The following is a 25,989-nucleotide window of genomic DNA, read 5'->3' as shown; positions in this document are numbered from 1 at the left end:
TCAGATACCAATCCAATGGTTAAGAAGGCATACCTATAGTATCGGCCGATATGTCAAAATCGACCATGATCGATATGATACGATATTCATGTTTTAGATTTGGATCCTCTGCTGCCACTATCCGTACAATCAGCGTGCAGCCTCACATAGGTAGAGATGAATGACCACCCTACCCATTGCCCGTGCACCCTACCCAGGTGAGACCTTTGGAGTAGTATCACCACTCATGAACGGCGAAGGTGCTTCTTCAAGGTATATTTATATAAGATTCATGTTCTCTATGCTGCAACGTACGCTGCGCCCAAACATATGGACCTGCCACTCATGGGGTGCCCCACATAGAGAACATTTTCAGAGAACATTCTCCCATTTATATATATGATGTTGAAAAATCCAAGATTAATTTTGATTCCATAAATCATGACCATCCAATTTTACTCCACGTGCCGTTTAGGTATCTCGAATAAGCAATAAAAAAGTTTGAGAAAGGCCCCCAAGTACTTTTGGTAGCGTTTAGGTTTATTGTAGCGTGTAGACGGTAGACCTACTGTCGTAGAGAGACCAAAAGATAAAAGCCTAGGTGATGTGTATAGTGCCTGAGAAGCTAACCCTGTTAAGTAAGTGTTTATATGGGACAGTCAAAGTTATTCTCTGACTGAATATCTCTAATTTTCAGAGGTCCAAATAGTGATAAAACCGTCCAGCAATAATCGGTTTGGATGGGGTATATGTATATGAACAAATCCATAACGGAATCGGCTGAGTCCAATCCCAAGATACCGATACTTATACCCAATCTTTGTCAACATCGGCTGAGACCATGAAGGCATCGATATTGATACTTATAACCTTGACATATGGAGGTGAAATTCGGACAATGTATCCTCAAAGAAACCCGAGGATCACCTATCAGTATGTGTATGTTTTATGTACGATCAAGGTTTAAGATACGGAATTAGGATTCGAATTGTTGATCTAGATCATAATTGGTTTAGATCAGTTTTGAAATCAATGTATATACGATAAAGTGTTCATTCAAAGATTTATCTGATCTAAATTGATAGATTCAATTTTTAAAATATTATATATATGATGAGGTGATGACATGTGTATTTTTGTATTTATAAATGTTCCTTCGTAACCTATGTCAGCATAAAAGGACACTTAATAAAGTAAAAGAATACATGTCATCACTAATCGTGCAAGAAACGTACACATATAAGAAGGTGATCTAAATTCTAAACTCCCATCAAAGAGGTGGTGGGCCTCATCGAACAATGCAAAAAACGGTTTATCTAGAGTGCAGTAACCCTCATTGGATCATGAATACAAATAGACCATGGTATTAGGTATCGAGATCGGATTGAGCTTGACCAAAGGAGTATCGGGATTTTGAGGGACAAAAAGGTCTGATCCATCACAATACCAACTAATACTGTATGAGTCCTGCAACAGAGGGCTCGTGCATGAACCAAACGTCACGTGAGGTATGAGAGTATCAGCCAGAGTCCTCTGTTGCGGATTTCATATCCCTAAAATAAAAGCTGTTTGTTTTGGGGCCAAAGAAAAAGAAAAAGAGTATGGAGTGTCAGAATTCAGATCGAACATGGATAAGTACGTATCTTCCTCCATTCCTTAATTATTATTATTTATTTATTTATAAATTATCCGACGTGGCCGTCAATGTGGGATTTTCTTTTTGGCAAACCTTCAACATGGGACTTGAGACTCGAGGGACAAAGCCTGGAGCAGCAGAGAGAGGAGAGGAGAGTGAGGAGACCAAAATCTTGGACTCTCCCTCTGGCCTGCCATATGTAACTCTTACAAAAAGGATGATTTTTTCCCTTTATTTAATTAATTATTGAGAGGAGTATGCTTTAAGACAAAGAGATGAGTCATAGATAGAACAAGGCAAAGTGAAGAGACAAAGACAAGAGTGAGATGAGCTGAGACTTAATGTTGTGTCTTTTTTTATAACCCGTGATAGTGATTGGGTAACTGAAATATCAAAAATATATATATTTTCTGGTTGATAATAACCGAAATATCGCTTGGGGTCAACATAAAATCTTAAAGCATTAGGTGAAGATTTTTTATTATTATTTTTTTTTGTAATAATATTTATTAACGAAGGAACAAAGTTTCCGAAGAATCCGCATACAAAGAAAGGAAAATACAAAAAAAGGAGAATCATGTCATACAATATGATGTTGTAAATGGAAACCTTGAGAGGCTAGATGATCTGCAACTGCATTGGCCTCGCGAAGTGAATACAAGAAGATAACTCTGTCAAACTTGAGGGAGAGCTCCCGATAGTCCGAAATAATGGCTGAGATTTGAGAATGTTAATAACCAGAAGATAATCTCCTTCAATGATCAGATTCTTGACATGCATGCTTGAAGCCATAGAGAGGGCAAACCTTATGGCCAGAGCTTCCGCGACTAAAGCATAGTTCCATCCAATCCCGACAGAGAAACATGTAATGAAAGATGCATTAGGAGATCTACAAACACCTAACCTATTGTCGCCTTCCCTGGATTACCAAGACTAGCCCCATCCACGTTGAATTTTACAAAGTTGCTTGGGGGAGGAATCCACTTAATAATGCGACGAATAGGGGCTCTTGGTTGGATGAAACCTTGAACGTGATCCCTAGTCGACGCCATAGCTCTGAGGATAATTGCGTTGCAATTGAATGTGCCTTGCCTAAAGATCATGTCCCATTAGTTGTTTCAGATATACCAAATCACACTGTAGAAAAAGGAGACCCGAAACCTTTCCTCGACTGCTCGCATGTTGAGAATTGATTATAGAAATGACTCCAGCATTCAAGTTGTGAGTCGAAAAATTGTCATGGAAACCAACCTGTCTCCACAACTCTTTAATAACCGGGCATTCTAAAAATAAATGATTTGCAGATTGATTCGAGTGATGGCAAATGTTGCATAGAGGGTCAAGGTTGGAACCTCTAGAGTTTAAAAGATCTGGAAGGGGAAATTTTTTTGTAAAAATTTCTCTTGGGTATGAAAAGAATTCCTCTCTAGCGCGTCAGCCCCTCCAACACATATTCCACAATTGGAGGAACTCGGGGTACATGCTCAGATGTTCTCAGCCGTTGGATGTGCGTTGAAGAGGATTCAATTCCCATGGTATATGAATTCCAATATTATAGGTATCAAATCAATAATGACGATTTGGCATTAGAGAGTATTGGTCCAAGATGAGATATGAGATGATATCATCAATACAATATTGATACATTGGTAATGATTAAGATGCATCTAAGGTCCTAGATAATTGATGTTAGACTATAACTTTGGGGAAATTTTTTTGGGAAGTACACTAGCATCCTCGCTCTCTCTATCTCTATCTCTATCTTCTTCATATGAAATGACCTTCTTGTCTTTCAATATACAAAATCATTATGTAACACAGTCATTGGTGTGCTCCTCTATGTTGTTTGCTTAGACAATCCTCTCTCATACCTCTATAACTCTCAACATCTCAACACTATGATACAAGAGTGTCAAATTTTAGCTAAATTGGTCGAATCAATTGGAATCAACTGGTTAAGACCAAACCACACTAAATTGAATCTTTCTTGGGTCGGGTTCGGTCTAGGTTACTATGAAACCAGTGGAAACCAAAATAATAGAAATGAAGCCAAGCCCAATAAAAAAACATGTTTTTAAAAAAAAAAAAAAATAGTTCTTATATATACAAAAAATCAAAACTGAATTGATAATAACCTTATAAGGGTTTCCAAATAAAAGACCGAGCTAGTGCAAGGGCCATTCACAATGTGTGCGAGGGCATCAATAGTGATAGAATTTCCATATTTCACAGGGGACGTACTGGTCATTTCACCCTAGGCTGTGCTTTGGAAGCCATGTTGTGTTCCTTTTTCCTTTTTATTTATATGAAAAACCAAAACCAAAACCAAATTGAAAACAACCTGATAATTGTTTGATAAAAAGGACAAAGGTGTGGCTTACGTCAACACTCCCATGTGTCATGTGTGTATCTATCTCACCTCAAAACAAGAGAACAGAGGTATCTTTTCATACGAGGGAAGAGAGAGACTCATGAAAGTATTAGTGTAGGGCACACTCATACAAAAATCTTGTCCCCAAAATATAATTAGCCAACCCAACAAAAGACCAAATCAAATCCGACTAAAAATCACCTATATATTGACACCACTAGATTCGGATGCAAATAACGATCATTGAATAAAAGGCACTAAAAGGTAGATAATTAAACATGCGACTTGTCAGTGGATACTATTATTATTACTATCTCCCCCACATAAAAAAATGTCAACAGATATTACTGTATAAAATAGTGATTAGCGAGAGAAAAGGAAAGAAGATCTCTGGTCGTTTGCAGAGGATTTTAATACGGTCACTCCCCACCGGCCAAACACCTTTTCCCAAGAGAGAAAGAAGAGAGAGAGGCGAGTAAAGTGAAGTATTTATGAGTGGAGGGTTTGACGTTGTTGTTAATTATTAATAAATTTGTTAAGAGAGAAAGAGAGAGAAGAGTATGAGTGAAGAAGGCTTGAAGCAACAGACATGGAAGCAATAAAAGAATCCAATTCACTCACTCACTCACTCACTTGATACTCAAGAGTCCAAGTTGTCCAACAGAATCATTTCAACTCTCCTTCACTCGTGCGTTATGAGCATCTTCGTAACTTCCTTCAGACACCAGTAATTAATTTTTTTCCCATTAAATAACAATCAAGTTTTTTTTCTTTTCTTTTTTTTCTTTCTAAAATGTACTACTATTAACTATTAATAATAAATAATTAAGTATACATTAATTAATGTGAGTTAATTCATTTTAATGAGAAAAAAAAAATGAATTTTGTTTTTCCTTTCTTATTGATTTCTGTCCATTTTTTATCAATTTTTATGGGTTCGATTCTGTTTTTGATTTCCAGTTTTGAGTCTTTTGATGGATCGATTCAGGTTTATTTCGATCACCTTCGACCGGTCCAACCAATTCTGACACATTGCCGATGCATTTGGTATCTATATAAATTTATTTTTTTTAATGGTAAACTCTATCTCTCGATCATATACTATGTTGTTCTTATTTTAATGTTTTTTAGGGTACCACACTTGACACTATTAAGTAGTCTACTTAGTAGTAAAACCAATTAACTAAAGTTTAGTTTACACTAAGATCGATAGGAGCATGTGGGTAAGGTCACGTGAGTTTCTCTAGAGAGTCCCCCTTTGGATTTCGAGCAATTCTTTCTTTCTCTATTTTTCTCTTTCTTCTCCTAGCATTGATGGAATCTATAAGTCCTAAGGGTTCCATTCCCAACTTTGGGATCCAAACCATCCTTAATTTCTTATCCCTCGTATGTAGTGAAGGCTCTATATAGTGTGTAGCCGTGTAGGTAACCTTCTCCCATCACTCTGCGAATCAGTCCTACTCCTACACCAAGACTGTTTTAGTATGGTACAGTGGTCTTGTGTGCAGCATTACTTTGTCTTTGCTCTTTTGCTCTTTTGCTTGGACCTGGTTCTCCTCTAGTCGTAGCGGGAGTTGGTCCGCCTATGAAATGACTTAAACACTCCTGTTTTTATTGGCTGGATCCTCCAACTCCCACCACAATTGAAGGAGAGCCAAATACCTTTTGCTTCCTTTCTTTTGTCATCTCTATCTAAATAGGGATAGAAGTTTTACTTCAGGCATGAATAAAGAGAGAGAATCTCCAATCAAATATAACATTAGGGGAAGTGATCATTCATCAATGTGGGGCCAATGAGAGCTCACAGAATGATAATTTTGCACACCCCTGTGTTTGAGTAGGCTCCACGCAACCTGGTAGGGCTTTTTTTTCCCCCTAATAAATAGTGAGAAGTTCCATTTCTGCACTCGTAATATCTTCAAGCTATGGCCTATTTTATATTTAAGCTCGGTATTGGCCTGATATTGCCTGATCCGTATCGGTATCATATCACTATCAACTGAGAACGATACAAACACCAATACTAATACTTATAACCTTGGTCAGACTTCCACCATCCATTTAGTCTTACTCCTCACCCTCTTGAAAATCTTACACTAGTCCAACAAATGGGCAAAAGGATCAGCTCATTGTCTGCGTGCCTTGGTTTCTACACGCCCCACCAATTGGGAGGCATGGGACGGTTCGTCCAATGGAGGATGGAGAGATTGAGGAGAGAATATGTCATAAGGGGGAGGAGAGAGATTATTAGAGGATTGTACACCTGGAGAGCGTGTGCAACCTTTTCCCCCAACAAATACATGTATATAAATGTGTCAATTCCAACTCTATTAAAAATTCTAACCCTCACCCCCCTTCAACAAAAAATAACCTATATTAAAAGTTGAATATATCTCCATGTAATCAATGATGGTGGTCATCATCACCATCTAATATTAGCCCATAAGAGCCAAAAACCCATTCTAGATATGATAAAACCCGTTAATGATACCTACATCATACAATGTTTTGAGATAATATGTCAAACTCAGTATAACCAATCGTGATTACACCAAGCAAGATCCTTAAAAAAACTTATCAGGAGAAACAACGATGTCCAACTGCGAATCATACATTCCCTCTATCGCTCTCCTCCCCATTATTGCATCCGGTTCTTTTTTTTTCCTTCTCTTTTCTTTATAGGGTTATATTGGGGGAAGTGGGGAGGGACAGAATTGACAACAGATTTGATTTCAAGACCTAAATACTTAAATAGAACCAGCAAAGGCCCTTACTGTTTGTGTTGCTGATTCCCTCAAATTATTGCACCCAATTCTTTTAAAATACTACTCGAAAAGTGAACCCTAATCCATTCCACACTCTGCGGTGTTGAAATAAAATAAAATTTTGAAGTTGTTGTCAACAATAATTGTGAAATTCACTGATTAAATTTTTATTTATTATCAATATCAATTTTCAACGAATTATTTGAACCGAAATAATAAGAAAATAACATGGCAAAGGACTAAAGAATCTATTGGATACGGGTACCAAATTATTGATTGGTTCTTCCTGGCTCAACCAATCAATAGGCAGAAAAAATTATCTAGGGGTATTTATGGCAATATACAGCGTGTGTAAGTGTTAATTATTTTTTCTATTATCAAATTTAATTAATATCCAAAAATAGTTATACAATCATTATTGTTTTTAATTGTTAGAAAAAAACATCTCTACTTGGTGGCGTTTCCTACGTCCTCTCACAGGGCACCGTGAGATGACCCCTCTGCTTCTTGGGTAGATACCTAGGCATGCTCACCCATTGACCCAAACACTTGTATAGAGATCATTGTCTGGAATGTACTGCATGCACCAACACAGGCCCAATGATAGCACACGTAGAGGGATTAGTTGGAATGAGATTTTGTAGACATTGGGGTCTGAAAGGTAAAAAATGCAGTCTTGTGTTTGGGAACAGGAACCATACAACCTATTAGCGTTCTTTTTTCCATTTAATCTTTTACTTTAATTTCCCATCCTTTTCCTTCAGTTCATTTCACTTCACTTGTAAAGTTATGAATGGCTGTACCAAAAAAAAAGGTTATGAATGGGATTTACAATTTTTTGAAAGTCCGGGTAAGGCCATTTTCATGGTTTAACACTTTAACCCAACTTATTAATAGCCCTAACCAGGTTAAGGGCCCAGCTTAACCAATCTCGCTCCAAACCATACCTGAAAACTCTTAAGTCTTAACCGTTGCTTCAAAGATCGGAATCGAATTGACCGAATCGGCTGAATTAGATTAGAATCGACTGTGATGAATCCCAATTCTGGAACATTCCAAAGCGATTGATTCTAGAGTTTTTGGGACCGGATCATTGGGTTTTCATATCTGAGGGGCCAAGAATCTTTGGGATCAGATCCTTAAGTTTTCAGATCTGATGATCAATTTTAGAGTTTTTGGGATTAATTCTAACCGGTTTTGATCCAATCCAAATCAAAATCCCTAGGAGCCGATTCGACCCCGATTCCGAGTTTAAAATCCTTACCCCCTAATAGAGAGTGTTATCTGGTATTTCCATGGCCTGGCCCAAAAGAATATGGTGGACCTCTTCTAACTTGTCCTCCACAATTGAGACAGGGGAGTCCCTCTTTACCCAATTCCCCACTTCAACAATTAGGGTTCCTTTGTGTCTAAAAACAGCCATGAATCAACACATTGGACCCAAACCTAGAAGATCATCATTGATAGGGGTCCAAATGTCCAATTATAAAGTCTTATGAGACACTTCATAGGTCTTTTGAAATGCACTGGCGCCATTTATCAGGGACAACAAGGGCCCTAATACTGATCTGATAATAATAATAATCTTTGTTCACTTCCCCACCATTGTTTCTCTAGAGACAAAAAATTAGTGACTTAGTTAGAAGCTTTACTTTGCAATCAATCTTCCATAACCACCTTGTCTATAATTCAAATTTGAAAAAGGGAGGAATCCTAATTAAATACAAATAACAATCATAAGGAAGTTGTTGCCTCTAAGGGGATGAGAAAAGAGTGACTTATGTCTCCATCAAACCCCACCACTCAGAGTTGCTTGTTTCTCAAAGTTCCCAAAATTCAAGCAAATAAAATTCTTCTATGTTTCCTAGGAAATCATTAGAAAAAATCTGTACCTTTTATTTATTGATGTGGGATTGATATGATGCTCACTTCTATTGGCATCTTACATGTCAAACCAATATGTTGGAGTGAGAGCAGAATTCAATTAGGGTTTAAAAACATGGAATCAATTTGGCTTGGAATTGGTCTGGATTGGTTTAGATCGACCTTGGAATCGGTATTTTAATGGCTTCGATCTAATCTTGATTCTTGAAACTCTAAATTTGGTGGGTGTCGTTAAATGTTATAGAGACCTACATCTTTAATGAGAATAGAAAGTGTCAATCTTTGTGAGAGGGTATGTATTATGAGTATCCTGTCTTTCTTTTTCCTTGGTAAATTACAAAAACACTCCTTATATGCTGATCCATCTGCTATCAGATGGCATCAGGTGGACGGTAGTTATGTGGTAAGCCATCTTCAATTCAAAGTTCAAACCATGGCTTCTTCCCTCTTTTAAGAAAGAGTGATGAACAAGTTACATGAAGTGGTCCTTTTATCTTCCTTAAAGAGATGAAACCAAGAAAGCAGAAAAAACCTAGGAGAAGAAATGAAAAAGCTTACTCTTTGTTGGAACATCTAGAATAAAATCTCTTGCTTATATGGTATGGGTATTAAACCCATGGATAGTAATAATTAATGAATCACCATCCAAGGAAATGTTGAGGAAAGGAACTTGAGGAGAGGAGGACCAGTGCTTTTCTTCTTCAAGTTGTAAACCTTATGGGCCTTATATTCTTTTTGTTTTTTAGGTGCAATTCAAGGGTTGACCGGCCATCAACTCCATCAAAGCCCTACAAGGAGGCATAGAGAAGACCCACAATGGGTCAAATATGGTACCCATAGGCTCCAATTCCTGGAAAGTAAATAAGTATGGACTAGGTGTCACTAAGGAGACTTGAACCATTGATCAACCTCCTGACGCAGATCTCCTAAGGGAATAGCGAACCACCAGGGCAATATGTAGCGTGTAAGCTTGATCTCGTGTACTCAACACTAGACCTTAGCCCAATTGACCTAAACTATATTTGTCCTCAGAATTGGTGATGGGACATTAGAGGAAGGCCCTATGGCTTAGGCACCATTAGGGTTTGGGCTATGAACAGATGGGTTTGACAGATACCCGTAAGAAATTAAGAACACCCACTATAAAGCTGGGTTGGAAAATTCTCAGATCAAGCCCGACCTTGAATAATAATGTTCAGGTTTGCTAAGCCGGACCTGGAAAGTTAGAGAATAGAGCTGGCAACGAGTAGGGTGGTTGAGGTGCCACCCTCATTGGCAGGGTTTAGTGCATCAGTATCGGTCACCACCAATACCAATACAGATTAGACCGTATCGGGGTTCGACTCGAGTAAAAATTCAAAAAGCAGTCCCTTTTTTATCAATACCATCTTGGTTGATACCAATACAAATCCATTGATACGGACGATCCCGTATCGATACCTAAAAGCGTGACCCTTGGTCTTGAGGTAAAGTCTGCAAATACTGAGTGCATGGACCTAGGTTAAAATCCGCCAACTTTGTGGGGTTTGTCAAGAGAGGGTGATGAGCTTATCTTAAAAGTTCACGACTTAATAGGCGAATGAGTGAGTTAGGGGCGTCGAATTCCAGCCCAAACTAGCCGGACTAAAAAAGCCAACCTTTTAGAAACAGAACCAACTGAACCAAATTCTACCAGTTTGGCTCGGGCTGGGATTTTATAAAACTTCTAGAAACCAAAACTGGAAATATATGGAATACTGGAAGCGAACCGGTAACAGGCCAATAAGAGCCAATAAAGTAACCCAATTAAAGACAGATCCAAACTTCTGCTGACTGGACCAAAACCAGACTGAACCAACCAATTGACACCCTATAAGGCAAAGCTGCAAAGCATATCAATTGAATTTGAAGTTTAGAACTGTAATTTATGATCAAAATTCGAAATAATTCAGTTGGGCCCTTGGGTAATGAATTTCAAATAGGCCTTGGGCTACAGTTATGGACTAATCAATTAATTTATGGGCATCATGGACTGGACCATAACCCATAGATTGATTGAAATGTCAACTATTTTCTCCATTTCATATCCCATATAGAATTAGATTGAAACTTTCCAGATTAATAGATGATTATATTGATAACATGTAAACACAAACTTAAATCAATAGCACTACCTCATGTAATATTTTAATTAAGTTGAAGCCCTCCTCGTCCATCCATCCACACTTTTTCCATTATCTGGTAAAACATAGTTCCATCCATGTGTAAAGAAGAAAATCAAAAAACAAACTATTTAATCCAAAATTCTAATTTAGAACCTGAGTGCAGTAACCAATACAAAGTTTTATACTCAAACTTGTGACAATAAACAAGTTTATTGATCAATCATCTTCTCCTTTTGATTTCTTCTTTTTCTTCTTAACTTCACTAGCTGTCTGTAAGTCCTCTCCATCTACATCCTTGTTTTTCTTCTTCTTCTTCGTTGTCCCATCCTGTTCTTGAACAAACCCATTCACGCCATCCAAATTATCAGGAGCCTCAGTCTGCCCCAGCTCCTGTGCTAGCTTACGTTTCTCCTCCTTCTTCTTCTTTTCCATCTCTTGCTCCTTGGAAGTCAGTCCATTTGTAACAGCTTGAGGTTCCTCAACATCCATCGGCTCACCATTCACACCATTCTCACCTTTGGATTTCCTCTTCTTGCTTTTCTTTGCAGAAACTTCTGTATTCTCATTCTTCTCTCCATCTGCAGACATAAGTCAGCCACAATAAGAAAAAGGTCAAAGGAAAGGAGCCAAGCTCCAAGTGCCCGGTAGATAAGAGGAACAAACAGCAAAGATAATTAAGGCATCCTAACAGGTAGTACAGCCTAGTGCTCATGTCACCTGGCTGTTGTTATAACCAAGACCAACATGATCAGGTGATCCTATCAACCAAATTATCTTCATATGGAAGATCGAAACATGGGGAGTGAAAATCTCCTCCCCCCCCCCCCCCCTTTTTCTCTTACTTTTGGAGGGTTTAGAGGGTGCATTGGTGGGCTAAGGGGAGGAGCAAGCCTAGCTCTAGCACATGCTTGGTTAGTCCCGGCCAAAACCAAGCAAAATAGTTCAAACCCGACACAGATCTCAGATATTAAAGGCTGGACTTGAGCTGGGTTGGTCTCCAGTGGGTTTCTTGGGTTTAAGAAACATCTTAAAAGGCTTTGAGGTAATAACTCAAAATGTAGTGTCACATTTACCATGATGTCAGGAGGTGAGCATCTTCCCAGAATATAGATACTATGTAATTAACCACATTATGCTCAGAACCAGAAAAATACTCTTACCATCATTATCATAATATGATTATAGTTTACCTATGCCAATTCAACCGTATAGACTTAAAAATATATATGGGGTTTGGGTTTTCTTTGGATTCAGGTCCCAAGTCGGGGTATGTTTCAGGTTAGCCATGGCATCAAACCGAGCACCCCCAACACGCACACACACAGGTCCCTTCTACTCGAGCACAGCTAAGGGGCCTAAAACCTAACCCGTCTATGTGTGTAGCGGTAACAGTAAACTAGCCAAGCGACCCCAACTAAGTTCGTGTCAAAATGAGTAACTTATATTAGATGGATAGACCACCCGATCAGAGAAATTTTTATTGTCCTAGAACATCCAGGTATCTCATACAGCGACCATTTTTTAATGTTACAATTTACCCAACAGTTGCCCACTGATCAAAAGTTCAAATGAATGAAATGGTAGGCATCAGCAAGGAGGGTGGATGCCTAGTAAGCAATTCTATTTTCTTCTCCCCCCCCACGATAATGCTAAAGAAAGCATCATATATTCTCTATAATCTATATAGCAGTAAATACATAGAGGACAACTTGTACTCAGATCATCCAAAAGCACAAAATTCTATTAACTGATTCACATTTGAACATTAGTAAGCACATACTATAAATTTGGAAAGAAAAGCCTTTCTCACCATCTTCGGTGACCGCCCCACCTTTGTTTTGGATACTCTCAATAGCTGCTTTCATGACATCAATATTTTTGCAAGGTGCGACTCCTTTGTCATAGAAGTCCAGTCTTTCTTCAACTTGCCCACGCAACTTCTCTCCAAATACAGTGGTGCTTGTTTCTGTATTCACAAGATGAAAAAACTGTCTGACCTAACAAGCATACCATGATTTGACAGAGAAAGAAGAATATGCAAATCAAACAACGATGAGCTACCTGAGAAACAGTCAATACGAGATGCAATGGAACACTTGTTTGCAAGATAACGCGCCATTCGGCCCTTGTTCTTTGCAGATGCTCGCCCAATGAAAGATGAATGGAAAATTAGGCCATACTTTGGTGTATTTCCCCGGGTTTTTAATGCCCTGTAGGCATAAATAGTAAGAGGAATTGTAATATAAGAAGTTAGGGAAATAATTTAAAAACAGAAACAACCCAAGATCTCTAATTGGCAGTTGGCACAATCAACTTTCAGGAGTAAATGGAACTTGGCTATCAGCTGCGCAAACATGAAAAAGTATGTTCTCTCCCCCCCCCCTCCCCACTCCAAGAGAGAAAAAAGTGCAAGAGTAAAAGTACATTACTATATCTGAACTAAGGGATTTCACACATCCAGAATCCAAAACTAGTAGTTCCACTGGCCTTCAAAGCAAGATCAAAGGGCAATTGTACAAAATTGTGGGAGGAGACCACTAATGGCACTGGTGGATATTAACGTCACATTAATCAGGTATTATAGGATTTACGACATCAAGTGCTTTCCTATTTCCAAAATTTAACAGCTACAATGCAATAATTGCAAACATTGGTGCCCATCATATACCAAAGGGGGAAAGATCTTCTTAGAATAGGAAGCCCAAAGTAAGTGTTATAGAGTAACTACCTGAATAGTGCCTTCTCTGCACCAAGGATCTGAAGGGTAGAAGAAGGGCACTTGGCCAAGTTTGTGAGACTACCAGCATGAGAAATCAAACGGGCACCAACAACTTCACCAATCAGCGCAGCCAAATTTGGTGCAATGTCATTCATTTTTGTAACCAGATAGTCATAAAGCTTCTTCCTGTACTCAGAGAGATCCATTACCCTCTGGGCGAATTGCTGGACATTAATCAAGTCAATTGGAGATAAATCCTGTCCTGCAAACAGTTAAAACCACAGGATGAATAGAATATAGGATGTTGCCTTCCCATATGAAATAATTCATGAGTTTTACCCATAGATGATTTGGAAGCTTCAACAATCTCCTTAGCTTTATCTTCATCTCCTACTATGTCGGCTAAGGCAGGGATTTTGTCCTCGGATAATTGTGATTTATCCTCGACAAATTTTGAAACCTTTGCATAGAGGTAGTTGTCATTGACAATCTTAACAAGCTCAGGGAAATGCCAGGAATACCATTCCCTACAGAAATTAACTCAAAAGAATCAAATGAGGAAATGATGGAGGAAACAAATACACACAATGCCACTAGTTTTCCAAAGAAATAAACACACGAAATACCATTGGTTTCCATGTGAAAGAGGACAAATTTAATTGGCTCTAATAAAATGACAATTAAAATGGTTCTGTTGCCCTAAGAAATCCAAACAAAAGGCAGGCCAAGGCAAAATCAGAATGTAACAATGAAAGAACATCTACAAAACCTGACTCTCATGGAGAAGGAGTTAATATCTTTATCAAGAGTATCAAGCAGGAAGATGGCCTGAATAACCATATTATCAACTCTGTTGACATTGAATTTGACCTTAGCTCGGCTGTAACTGTGTCCCAAACCAAGCTGAGCTTTTTCCAAATCACCAGGCTATAAAATGGGAAAAGCAGATAAAATAATATAAGAACACTGAATAAAAATCATCAAACGCAAACGAAAATGAAGAACCAGCTTATGCAAGTTAAACCTTGAGGTCCTTGATAAACCTATCAAAGTGTAACCGCACACCACGAAGAAGTTCAAGAACAAACTCGTTGCTTTGGCAAGGAATTTTAGTCTCTTCAAAAATATGTGACCCAATCTTTGGCTCCGAAACTCCGACACTGAATTTAGGCTTTTTACTTTCCTTGATTTTTGGGAGATTCAGCGCCAAAAAGTTCCTCAGCTCCTCAGTCATAAGCCCTGAAACCCCAGCAAAACACAAAATATCAAACATTCACACTTTCAGCATAAAGCGTCAAAACTGTCCTATAGGCACAGCCTTTTCACAAAGTGTTCAGAGCCAATGGAACCACAATGAAATGCTAGATCACACACAAACAAGCATTAGCCACTACGAAACTCAGCGAAGGCACCAGCAAAAATTGCAGCTATATACGAAAAGATTTACTTCAAAAATCTTACCAAGGACGTAAGAAAACAAATATCAGTTCGCATTTGAACTTCATACAAATTTTTTACGATAATGTCTGTCAAAAGTAGAACCACTGAGAAATTTTGAGGTGCATGATAATAAGTTAATAGAACCTTAAAGTACAACAAACAAGACCGTTCCACCATAACAAGTTCAAAGCCTATTAAATCAGAAAGAACACATGAAGAGCGAGCTCAACTGTCTCACCTTCAGAAACAGCATTAACCTGGTTGAGAGCATCGAGGGCAGAGTCAAACGGATTAAAAGCTAAGAGCTTCACAACTTTCCCGAAGCGATTAAGATCAAGAACAGAGCTCCGAACAGCTTCAGTGTTCTGCCCAATTTCATCGATGCCATGACCTAGAAAAAGAGCATAACCAGATGCCGATTCGTAGAGAAGATACAACGCCATGAAAAATGAATACAGAGACAGGGGTTCAAAGGCCTTGAACTCGAAAAGCAACTAGGGGAGGAGCTTTCGGGGACTCTTGTCTTTCCTTTCCCCTCTGAGCTCTCTGGTTCCCTTTCTATGATTTTGGAAGTTACTCATGCAACTCGAGCATTTTTAGGTGAGGTTTAGAGTTTTAGTCCTTTTTGAATTGAAACCGGGGAGCCGGGGATTGTTTATTTCATGGAGTGATTTGTATTTGGGAAATTGTTTGATTTGATTTTTACACTTTATTTTAATGAAGTAGAAATCAAATGGAATAAAAAATCTGAAATAACTGTCAAATTTATGTCATGATCCTCCCCTTCGATTATGTATTATCATATAATATATACGACGATGACGCATTTTAGAGATATAATCTTTGTTTTTTTTTTGGGTAGAAAGAATCTCAATTAAGGGCGAGGAAAAGCGCAAAGAGTTAGTCTTACAAAGATCAAACAACCAATGAGTGGAATTTGGCCAGTCAATCCTTGCTGTTAAGGAGATCGTCTTTCGAATCCAGGAGTCAGCCACGTTGTTAATCTCCCCAAAAATACAAAGAAAAGTACAAGTTCTAAAGTGAATTTTAGAGATATAATCATGAATCTAAGAATTAAGCCGAATAATTATTACATTTATGTGGTATATTGATCTCATGGATTTAGGTATCAGCATTGTATTGATCGATACATATATATGATATAAGTGGATGCTGATCTTGATATGGATTGATGGTATCAATATCGTATATTGATATTAAAAAAATAAAAGAAAGTAAGAACTTCAAATATACATTGAACAACTCTGTTTGTTTTCATGTAGAAAGGTGGAAAAGAAAATTTTATTATAAAATAGGATTTTGAAAAAATAAATTACATGAAAATTTCTAAACTATTATTTAAAAAACTTTACCATAAAACAAACAAGCAAGGTAAATTGATAGGTTTTCACTGAAAAATGGGTAACATCTCTTTAATCAAATCACATGCTTCACTTTGAGGTCAGAACATATTCAACTTAACTGTATGTAGGAATTGAATTTCTTGTCCGAATGCGTTGTGTACACTAACACCTTTTTGTGTCTATCTCTCCTCCCACAATAGGGGCAGATATATCGTCACTTCATAGGAGGAGGAGAGAAGGACAGGGATATAGGGAGGTTCTAATGTATGCTACACAACCTGATAGTCGTTTCTCGTATGCTTTATATCTACCAAAAGGGCTCATGTTCTCTGTGCCGTAGCGTAGACTACGCACAAACATATGAACCTACCACTCAAGAGAGTATGGTGGTCATTGCGCCCATCCCCATGTGTCTGGGCGCAGCCTGCACCCCCGGTATAGTGAACATTTCCCCTACCAAATAAGGAAAAGTGTCTTTATATTTGCTTTTGATCAGAGTTGCTAAAGGGACGGCTAACGACAGCCCAGACCCAAGGCAGCCCATTTGTTAAGCCTAGGCCCATGTAATGTAACTTCAGGCCCTTATAAAAGACCTGTTTAATTGGGCAGGTAGTCAAACTCCAGAGAATATGAATGTCTAGTAGTATTGTAACTGCATGGATTGATAATTTTTATTCTATACGTAAAAGTTTTTTATTACGCTTATGATTTGACTTTTGGAGCAGTGAGTCTACCGTCCCTACTAACACATGTCTAAACTACCCTTTATGGGTTCAATCAAAGGGTCTTATCCCATGGCTGAACGGAGTTGGCTCCTCTCTTGCAAGGCATCCAACGATTGGGCTATTGGGTATGCCCCGGGATGTGTGCCTGCATGGAGCCCATGCACATCCCTTCATATATAATATATTATATAACTAAATAGTGTGACAGTTAAAATTTTATAATGTATATAGTATATCAATATATATTTCATAGTATAACTTAAAACAGGGTTGGCCTGGGCTTAGCTTGAGACCTCAAACGTGACCCAACCCAACCCGGCCAGAAATTTCCAATCCTGACCTACTCTTAGGGCCAAGTATCTCAGACCAAGTGCGGTTAGGACCCAGGCTGGGCCAGGTTGGCCAAACTAGCACCCCTAGTTTTGTGGGAAAAAAAAACATGTTTTGAATAGATTTAGAACCGATACATGACCAGGCAAGTATCAATATGAGGCACGGTTGATATTGATATGGATCAGGCATATTGGCCAATATGGGGCATGTGATGAAGGGTTGCATTTTTTTTATTTTTATGATAAAAATTCTTATTAACTAAAGGGTTAAATACACATACCCCTAAAATATAGTCAATATTTCTCATGCACCCCTAAGGTTTTGATAATTCCACACGCACCCCTTGAAAATTCTTCTTATACCCATTACTTTTCGGATCTAGATCCTCTACGGCATCCTACCCGTAGTGGCCTGTGAGGTGCAAACTGAGTTGCGCATGCAAAGACCGCCTTACCCCTGCCCAAACTCCTTGCTCAAATGGGGGTAAGGCGGTCATTGCGTGTGCGGCCCAGTGTAGGCCGCACAGGCCTCTTCGGGCACCTGGGCGTAGATGATCTGAATTGCTACTTTTCAACCTTGCATAAATAAGCATTAGACATTGTAATCGAAGATTAAAGGCTGCCCTTATGCACGAACCCCACGAACCAAGCCCCACTAAAAAAGTTAACAAAATCAAGGTGATGATCCGGATTTCCCATAACAAACATTCCTATTGAGATTAGAAGAGTCTGCAAGGAAACCTCTCGTTAGTGTAGGAGGACTCTTTGCCCCCATATCGATTTCTTATTGTTATCGTTCAGGACTCCTACAATCAATCCCTAAATAATAGGATTTCCTTTTTTACGGAATTGATCACGTACATCTCTCTTCTTAAATAGCTGAGAGGGTGGTTCTGGTTCTGGTTCTGGTTAGGTTCATCATCGCTAATAGCTTATTAGCTATCTCGAGTTTTCTATCCATCTTCGTTCATTCATTCTCACAACAAAGAACTACATCATGCGTGGCAGCAGAAGTAGTGAAAAAGACGGAGATGATGATGGTGATGTTGTGGAACGTTGCAGTAGTGATGATATTCTTATGGAGATTCTAATTCGTTTGCCACTCAAATCAATCTTCAGATCCAAGTGTGTATCAAAGAGGTGGTACCACCTTATCTCACGCCCTTCTTTCCGTAACAGATTAAGAAGCAGCAGCAGAAGTAATATCATCGGCGGCGGTTGCCTCTTGGGCTTCTTCCAAACCCTAACAAATTTCCCCTTTTCTGTAAATACATGGGAGGATATTGGTAGTCCGATTTGGACATTCTTCGCAACACCACCATCACCATTGATAGAAGAGTCAGAGTCAGATGATATCATCAAGAGTTTGAGTTTGGTATCATCATCCTTTCCAAGAAGAAGGAGAAGAATTCCCGATAATGAGTACTGCATCTGTTCTACCAATGGCCTTTTTCTCTGTTGTCGCAACGACCTAATTAAGACGACCTATTACATCTTCAACCCTCTCTCCAAAGACTATTACCAACTTCCTCCTTCACCTAAACAACAACAGCAGCAGCAGCAGCAGCAATCGTTCAGCTGTCAATTACAACCGTGCATGGGTCTCGTAGTCGACGCCACCGTCTGCGCTGATTATTATTATGATAGATACAGAGTGGTGCGTGCGGTGGCCGCATTGCCTCCTCTACCATCCAATAAGAAGAAGAAGAAGACGAAGACGAAGAATAGGGTTATTGAGATTGAGACTTTCTCATCCGATACGGGAATATGGGAGTTAACCACGGTGGGTGTCAGTGTGGACACGTATAACCTCTTCTTAGAGTTAAACCTGCTGGTGAGGTATCACAAGACGACAGTGATAAGAGGAAGCATTTACTGGACATCCAGTTGTTTTCGTAATCAAATGGGGGGCATCTGCATGGGTGGTGGCATCATGGTGTATAATGCTCCGCCGCATCTCTACCCCTATAATAATATAATAGAGATGATTAAAGCTCCTCCCTGCCACCACTTCGGCGGCGGATTCCTTGGTGAGTACCTCGACATCATAGGGGAGTCTAGTGACGGTCTACTCCAAATGGGATCGTTGGAAATTTTTTATGCCATGCTGCTGCCGCTGCCAATTAAGGTATGGGTTTACCATTCAGACAGCTGTAGTTGGTGGTTGAGACATAGTAGTACCGTGAGAATCCGTATTCCACCACCATTTTCATTCCCATATCGTGGTCCTCCATATAATCCTTCTATCACTCTAGTGGCCTTCCATCCTCATAGTCCAGACGCTGTGTTTATCAATATCAATGGTTACATCTTCCTCTATCTCCTCGACAACATTACTTTTTCCCCCAAATTATTGGGAGTAGAATTTTGGGGTCATCACAATACTGGTGCCCTACAACCATACTTGCTCCCAATTTGGCCCATCTCTCCTCTTCCACTGCCACTACTATTACAAAGATATAAATAATATATTGATCGATCATCGTCGACGACTCAATTGACATACAGGTTTTGGTTGTTCCTTCATTTTTATTTTGCTCATTCCTTTCTGAATTTTTTTTTAAAAGGAGATTCTTAATGTGTTTTTATAAGTCTAGAATGTAATGGTAGAAATATGATTTGAAGAATCCCTAACTTCTTCGGAAAATGGCACAATTTGGATCCTCGCTGCGCCGTGCTTCCTCACACAGGCACCGTGCAATGACCTAATTGTATCCCAATTGTGAAAAGGTTCACTTATCACATAAGAGAATTTATTTTTACTTTAAAATTAATGGAATCTCCAAGTATAATCAAACAGGGGGCCTAAGGGTATCAACCCGTACGGTTTCAGTTCGATACCAGTAATACGTATGATTTCGATTTCGGTATACTATATCAGTGCAGAGCTGACACTCTTATAGGGGGCTAGGGGTTTTTATGATAATTTTTGTTTGCATTAAATGCAGGTCCGGCCGTGCAAAAAAGAAAATTGATGGACATCTTAAATACACTCCTAGGTGTAGTGTATTAGAAAATCTTAGTAACCAAAATATTGGGATTTTATTGGGAAAAATTACCATTTTGACTTTGGTGATAATGTATAGGATCTGGCTCCTCTCCAGGGAGCTCAATGCCCAGGGAGTGTCCAGGCGGCATCCAAGGGTTGGGCTATGTCGCACATATCTCGGTGCACACCTAGGGGTGTGTGCGGCACAGCCCAACGGCTGGATGCCCCCTGGGTGTTCTGGGCTCCCTGGAGAGGAGCTCAATCGTAATGTATATCACACCGAGAAGGCTCTCCGATGCCTAAGTCGATTCGGCTAACAAAAGGTCCAGGAGAGCAGTAAGAAATTACGAGTTATCAGATCCTCTTTCTTAGGTCCTCTTGTCAATATTTATACCTAGAGCGATTATCAGAGCGGTTGGGACACTCAGAATATCTCTTGACGTGGTGGTGATAGGACGGTTTTCCTCTTGGTTATGAGGGCACGCTCCCTTGTGGGGATGGTGTTACATGAGGGAAAAAAATGAGGTGTTGCCGTCCGTTGGGACTTGGGAGGATACATGAATACCCAGGCCTAGAATTTCCTTGACGCCCAAGGAATCACTTTAACACACAATCCAAGCTAGTCATTTTTTGGAAAAAATTACATGATTAGGTACTTTTGGGTTTTCATTTACAAAACTGACCACCATATGTTTGAGTTAACAAAAAATAGACAAAAACAAGTTAAGGTTTACAAAACTGACAAAATAGTGTCTCTCCCTCCCACACTTACTTTTTTAGACATTTTTACCCCTGTCATTGCCTTCTCGCCCAGGCATCCTCCATTCCCTGCAACCCTACCCTTGTCCTAGCCATCGCCTATCTCTGCTACCCCAAGTAACAGAGGAAAAAAAAAGAGATTTTTTCAAAGGGGAACTGTCGAGGAAGGAAGGAGAATCACTGTTTTGTCAAGTTTTGTAAAACTAAACTTGTTTTTATCTCAATTGGTGAGCGTGGTGTGCTTCATGCTCATGCTCACCAAGAGGTCTCGAGTTCAAGTCTCTTGGCTGGTATCTTATATCCCCTCCCCGGTTCGATCCCCCCCCCCCCCTTCTATCAACTATATATGTAAAGCTCCCAATTCCCAAAAAAAAAAAACTTGTTTTTATCTATTTTTGTTAACTCAAGCATAGGATGGACAATTTTATAAATGAAAACCCAAAAGTAACTAATTATGTAATTTTTCCAAAAAATGACGGGCTTGGATCGTGTGTTAAAGTTATTCCTTGGGCGTCAAGGAAATTCTCGGCCTGGGTATTCATGTATCCTCCCAAGTCCCAACACGGACGGCAACACCTTCATCAATTATTGATACCTTTTAAAGCCCATGGATGCAATTTTGGGGTTCTACACACGTCACAAACTCCCTGCATTTTATCCCATATATATCATCGATTCCAAACTCCAAAGTCCAAACACCACTTGTTTTAATGCTCTTTGGTCGTTTGTTGGATGATGAGAGATTGATAATTGCTTCAAGGTTGCAATGAGATGTCAAATTCAAATTATAAAATCCCAACGACTACTTTTGTCTACTTGCATGTTGTGGCTGGTTTTGGCATGCATGCATGAGCTTGCATACTTCCTTTGGGCTATGTTCGGATGCCAAGAAAAAAATAATAATAACAGAAGAACAATAGAACAAAAAATCTAATGGTGCCATAATTTATTTATCTTTTATCTTTGTTAACAAAATTCTTTTTTCTTTTCTTAACTTCCAAACATAATCTTGTAAATTTGGGACTGGAATTAGAACATGGATCAAAACCAAACTCACGATGAATTGGGATCATATCATCTAGAGTGTCAAACCCTACATTGAATTCGTCATGGGATCAAAATTGACCAAACAAGCTTAAATTGAATCAAACCGAATCCTTATTGGGCCGACTTTGGTTTGGGATAGTATGGAATTGGCTAAAAACCGGAAAGTACCAAATCGATCGAAAACTCACCAAAAATGGAAAATCGGATCGAAACCATTATGAAACTTATATAAAACTGATAAGAAACCAATACCAACCCAAAAGCCATAAAAGAATATGTTTTTCTTTTCCGATAATTATGTTTATATATAATATACATTGTAAATCAAACCACAGATGGAGCAAACCGGATAGCTACCGAATAAGAGAACCGAAATAAGCTGAACTCAATCGGGTTGAAACCAAACTTTCGCTTATTGGTTTGGTTTCAGATTCATCTATTCTCACCCCAAAAACGGTTCAGCCCGACCAAAATTGACTAAATCAACCACTTAAAACCCCTGATTGACTCTTAATTAATATCAGTTTTAGGTACTTGCAAGGCCGCGATAGTACGACACCGATACCAATACTTAAATATGATCCACAACATCTAAATTCGGGGTCTTACGGTCTTACCCATTAGTACATTGCCAAAAATGCATACAAAATGGATAGTTTTTAAATGGGAAATTATCAGTGCCACCTCCTGAGGTTTGCCTATATTTTAAGGTACACCCACTAACTACCATAATATCAGCGCCACCCACTGTTTTACCAAACTAATTCCACACATACCCCATACCGTTAGTTAAGAACTGTTAAGTGGTGATGTCAACCATTTAATAGTTTTTAAAAGACAATTCTGCCCTTTTTGGTGGGCAAAATACCTAATCTACCCTTTCAATTAAAATACTCACAAACCCTTCTTCTTCCCCACACTCACCCACAACCTTGGAAAATCCACTCGAAACTTAGAAACCCTAGTTGCAGCAACCAGAGATTTTCACTCTGATCACAAGCTTGGGGAGGGTGGATTCGGCCCTGTTTATAAGGTAGGTTTGCATAAATCGATGTTACCAACCTTGGTTTCCATAATCAACGACCAATGATAAAAAATCAAACTAAAAACCAGCTGGAGGGTAGAACAGAAGAAGAAGAAGGGTGCTAAACATTTTGTATTCTGGAATGAATCTGGAGACAGATAATACATACATAAAGAAAGGGAGATGGTTTTGAGAGGGTTTTTGGTTTACTTTCAAATCAGAGGGAGTTTTATTGGGTATTTATAGGAAATTTTGTTTTATGTTTGAGAAAAAACAAGGGAAGACAGAAACCCAGGGGCGGTTTCCATTTTCAGGCTTTTGGTTTTTTGGTGTTAGAAACAGAACAGATTTAGAGAGATGAGGCCAAAATAATCTTGTCTACCGAGGTTTCGTTTTTATCAATCTCTCCCTCTCTCTCTTACTCCCTTTACGTTGCTCCTTATTTCTTGCCCGTCTTCTTCCTAATTTCTTTTAATCTTAAAGCTTCATTCCCAATCTATTTCTGGGCAATGCTTGCAGACCTAATCAAAGAGTTTGAATTCCTTGGTGCATGCTCCATTGGGTCTGAGATTTGGAGAGAAGTCTCCCCTCCCGAATCGTCTTCTATCGTGAGTTCCATACCCAAGTTCAAATCAAATCTAGTGACTTCCGCCAGATACAATTTCAGCTCTTTTATTATTTATTTATTTATTTATTTATTGTTTCAAGGATTCCTTGCTTCTCTACTTCAGTTGATTCGCTCACAGTCCTCAATCTCGCAAATAACTCCATTGTCAGAGTGATTCCCACCTGCATTTCATCTCTGCGAGGTTTAGAGGTGCTCAATCTCTCCTTCAATAGCTTGAAATATGACATTTTGCCGAGATTCATACTGTCGGAGAAGCTACTTGTTCTGGACCTGAGTTCCAACGATTTCTCTGGTCTTCTACCGAGTAAAATTGCAACAACAACAGAAAAATCTGATCTAGTACTTCTTGGCCTCTCTGACAATCGATTTTCAGGTGAAATACCAATGGGTATTACAAAGTTGAAGGGCTTACAAGCGTTGTTTCTTCCACATAATCTGTTAACAGGAGAGATTCCAGTGAGAATTCGATATCTGGTCGAATTCCTGAGAGCATTTCGGATCTATGAAATCTGCAACTTCGATGACGGTTGCGAGCTTCGTCGGTTGAAGAGCACTTTGACGACGGTTGCAAAGGGGTTGTAGAGCTGAACGGTGGTGGTGAGTTATTTCGATTGGGGAAGGAAGAGTGGTTCACTTGTTTTAATTGGAAGGGTAAAATGGTCTTAAAATTGTATTTACGGAGAACCAAGACTTTGTTTGAAGTCTTAGGCTACGTTTGGTAAATGTCTGAACAAAGAACGGGCGTTCTTTGTTTAGAACGTTCTTTTTGCGTTCTTTGTTTAGAACGACGTTCTAAGACCAAAAATGACATTGTTTGGTAACGGTCTCAAGAACCTGCTCGTAATTAAAATGATGTTTGGTAAAACTGTTCTTCCCTATTTGATGTTAATTATAATATCGCCATTTCCTTCTAAATTACACCAAAAAATACTTGTAAAATTCTTTTCTCTCTTACCAACCTTAGCATATTAAAATATCTCATTAACATAACCAAAGTAATTATAAAAATATGCCAAATTTAGAAAATGCCATTAAAATTGTGTTCTTGTGTGTATTAGTGTCATAACGACAATGCTATGAATAGTTGAATAAAAATTGGGCCTTGGTGGATTGAACCACCATCCCCTTGGAACATGCTCATGTTCCGGTGCTCTACCAATTTGAGCTAAAGACCCATCAAGTACTCATTGATTAGGGGACACAGGATAAAGTATTGTTAATTAATTTACTGTGTTCTTTCCAGATGTACTTCCTAGCTAGGACCACCAGTCTATACATGCAAAAACATACAATCTGTTCAGCCTGTAAACAGAATGGATCCATCACAACCCTATAATTCGAAATCACTGATGATGGTGGCACTGCTGTCTATGAATGTATCCATCACAGCCCTATAATTCAGAAATCATCTATTAGGCTTAGTAGGAGAAGAAAAGAACTATATGTATAAAAGAAACAGTAAAAGGTGGTGAGGTGATAGCAATGAAGTTATGTTATTAGTCTTCTAGTGACACATTTAGTGTGGATTATGAAGAAAGACAGAACCTTAACAAAACAGTCATGAAAATGGAGTCTGAGCAATGAGGCAGCCATCCAAGTCTCTTTTGCAACAGCCTTTGCATCAACTGACTTCACAATCTCTTGGGCTTTTGGACATGAATGGTCATAGAACTGTGGATACAGGTAACCACCATTGTTCTTGTGGGAGAAGCATAATGGAGCAAAGGCAAAAAGTGAAAGAAAGAGTATAAAGCTCATAGACAGACATTGTTTTGCTTTGTTTTCCCCTCAATAAGCAAACCTTAACAAGTGAAAGGAGACTATCTCAATTCTCCTGGCTGTTAAAAATGAATCCCTACCATCTTTTAATTACCTCCCTCATGAATTCTTGACAAAGAACCAATTCCAAATAAAAAATATGGAAGAAGCAACTAAGCAAATTAGACCAAAGGAACTTAGAGGAGCATAACTTATTCAGGGTAAAAAAACAACATTGTCCTTTACTAGTGCATTATTGGAAAATAAATGGAATGCAGGCTCTCATTTCTGTTGATCTCCTTTCATTGTTTTAAAATAGTGCATAATTAGCCTTCCTCATTAACTTTTGCCATTGAACCAGGTATAAATAAAAACTTACACCAAAATACAAAGCAATTTTTGCAATATATTACCCATAGAACATA

General features: G+C 38.8%; 1 protein-coding gene and 2 long non-coding RNA genes across 3 annotated transcripts; 1 reads left to right on the top strand and 2 right to left on the bottom strand.

Annotated features, from left to right (window-relative positions):
- Positions 1-10,280: 10,280 nt before the first annotated feature.
- On the bottom strand, positions 10,281-23,181 carry LOC122654360. The gene is made up of 3 exons (XR_006331896.1): positions 23,107-23,181; positions 21,914-21,919; positions 10,281-10,291 (listed from the first exon to the last, which is right to left on the bottom strand). It is a non-coding gene; the product is annotated as an uncharacterized LOC122654360 (long non-coding RNA).
- LOC122654358 (nucleolar protein 56-like) lies at positions 10,894-15,551 on the bottom strand. The gene is made up of 8 exons (XM_043848424.1): positions 15,177-15,551; positions 14,523-14,737; positions 14,268-14,425; positions 13,838-14,025; positions 13,508-13,760; positions 12,841-12,989; positions 12,590-12,745; positions 10,894-11,357 (listed from the first exon to the last, which is right to left on the bottom strand). The coding sequence occupies exons 1-8, from the start codon at positions 15,379-15,381 to the stop codon at positions 10,996-10,998; spliced, it is 1,686 nt and encodes a 561-aa protein (XP_043704359.1). The 5' UTR covers positions 15,382-15,551; the 3' UTR covers positions 10,894-10,995.
- LOC122654361 lies at positions 15,614-24,132 on the top strand. The gene is made up of 3 exons (XR_006331897.1): positions 15,614-15,626; positions 17,028-17,030; positions 23,994-24,132. It is a non-coding gene; the product is annotated as an uncharacterized LOC122654361 (long non-coding RNA).
- Positions 24,133-25,989: the final 1,857 nt, after the last annotated feature.

This window comes from Telopea speciosissima, chromosome 3, assembly GCF_018873765.1.
Source record: "Telopea speciosissima isolate NSW1024214 ecotype Mountain lineage chromosome 3, Tspe_v1, whole genome shotgun sequence".
Taxonomy (NCBI): domain Eukaryota; kingdom Viridiplantae; phylum Streptophyta; class Magnoliopsida; order Proteales; family Proteaceae; genus Telopea; species Telopea speciosissima.
Note: the sequence above shows the minus strand (reverse complement) of the source record. Positions and strands in the feature narration are given on the sequence as shown.

Coding starts and splice junctions, on each gene's coding strand:
- LOC122654358 (XM_043848424.1), bottom strand. CDS start 15,381: ATGGCGTTGTATCTTCTCTACGAATCGGCATCTGGTTATGCTCTTTTT. Junction 14,738..15,176: donor GGTTAATGCTGTTTCTGAAG/GTGAGACAGTTG, acceptor CTGGGGTTTCAG/GGCTTATGACTGAGGAGCTG. Junction 13,761..13,837: donor AGCTTCCAAATCATCTATGG/GTAAAACTCATG, acceptor AACTGTTTGCAG/GACAGGATTTATCTCCAATT.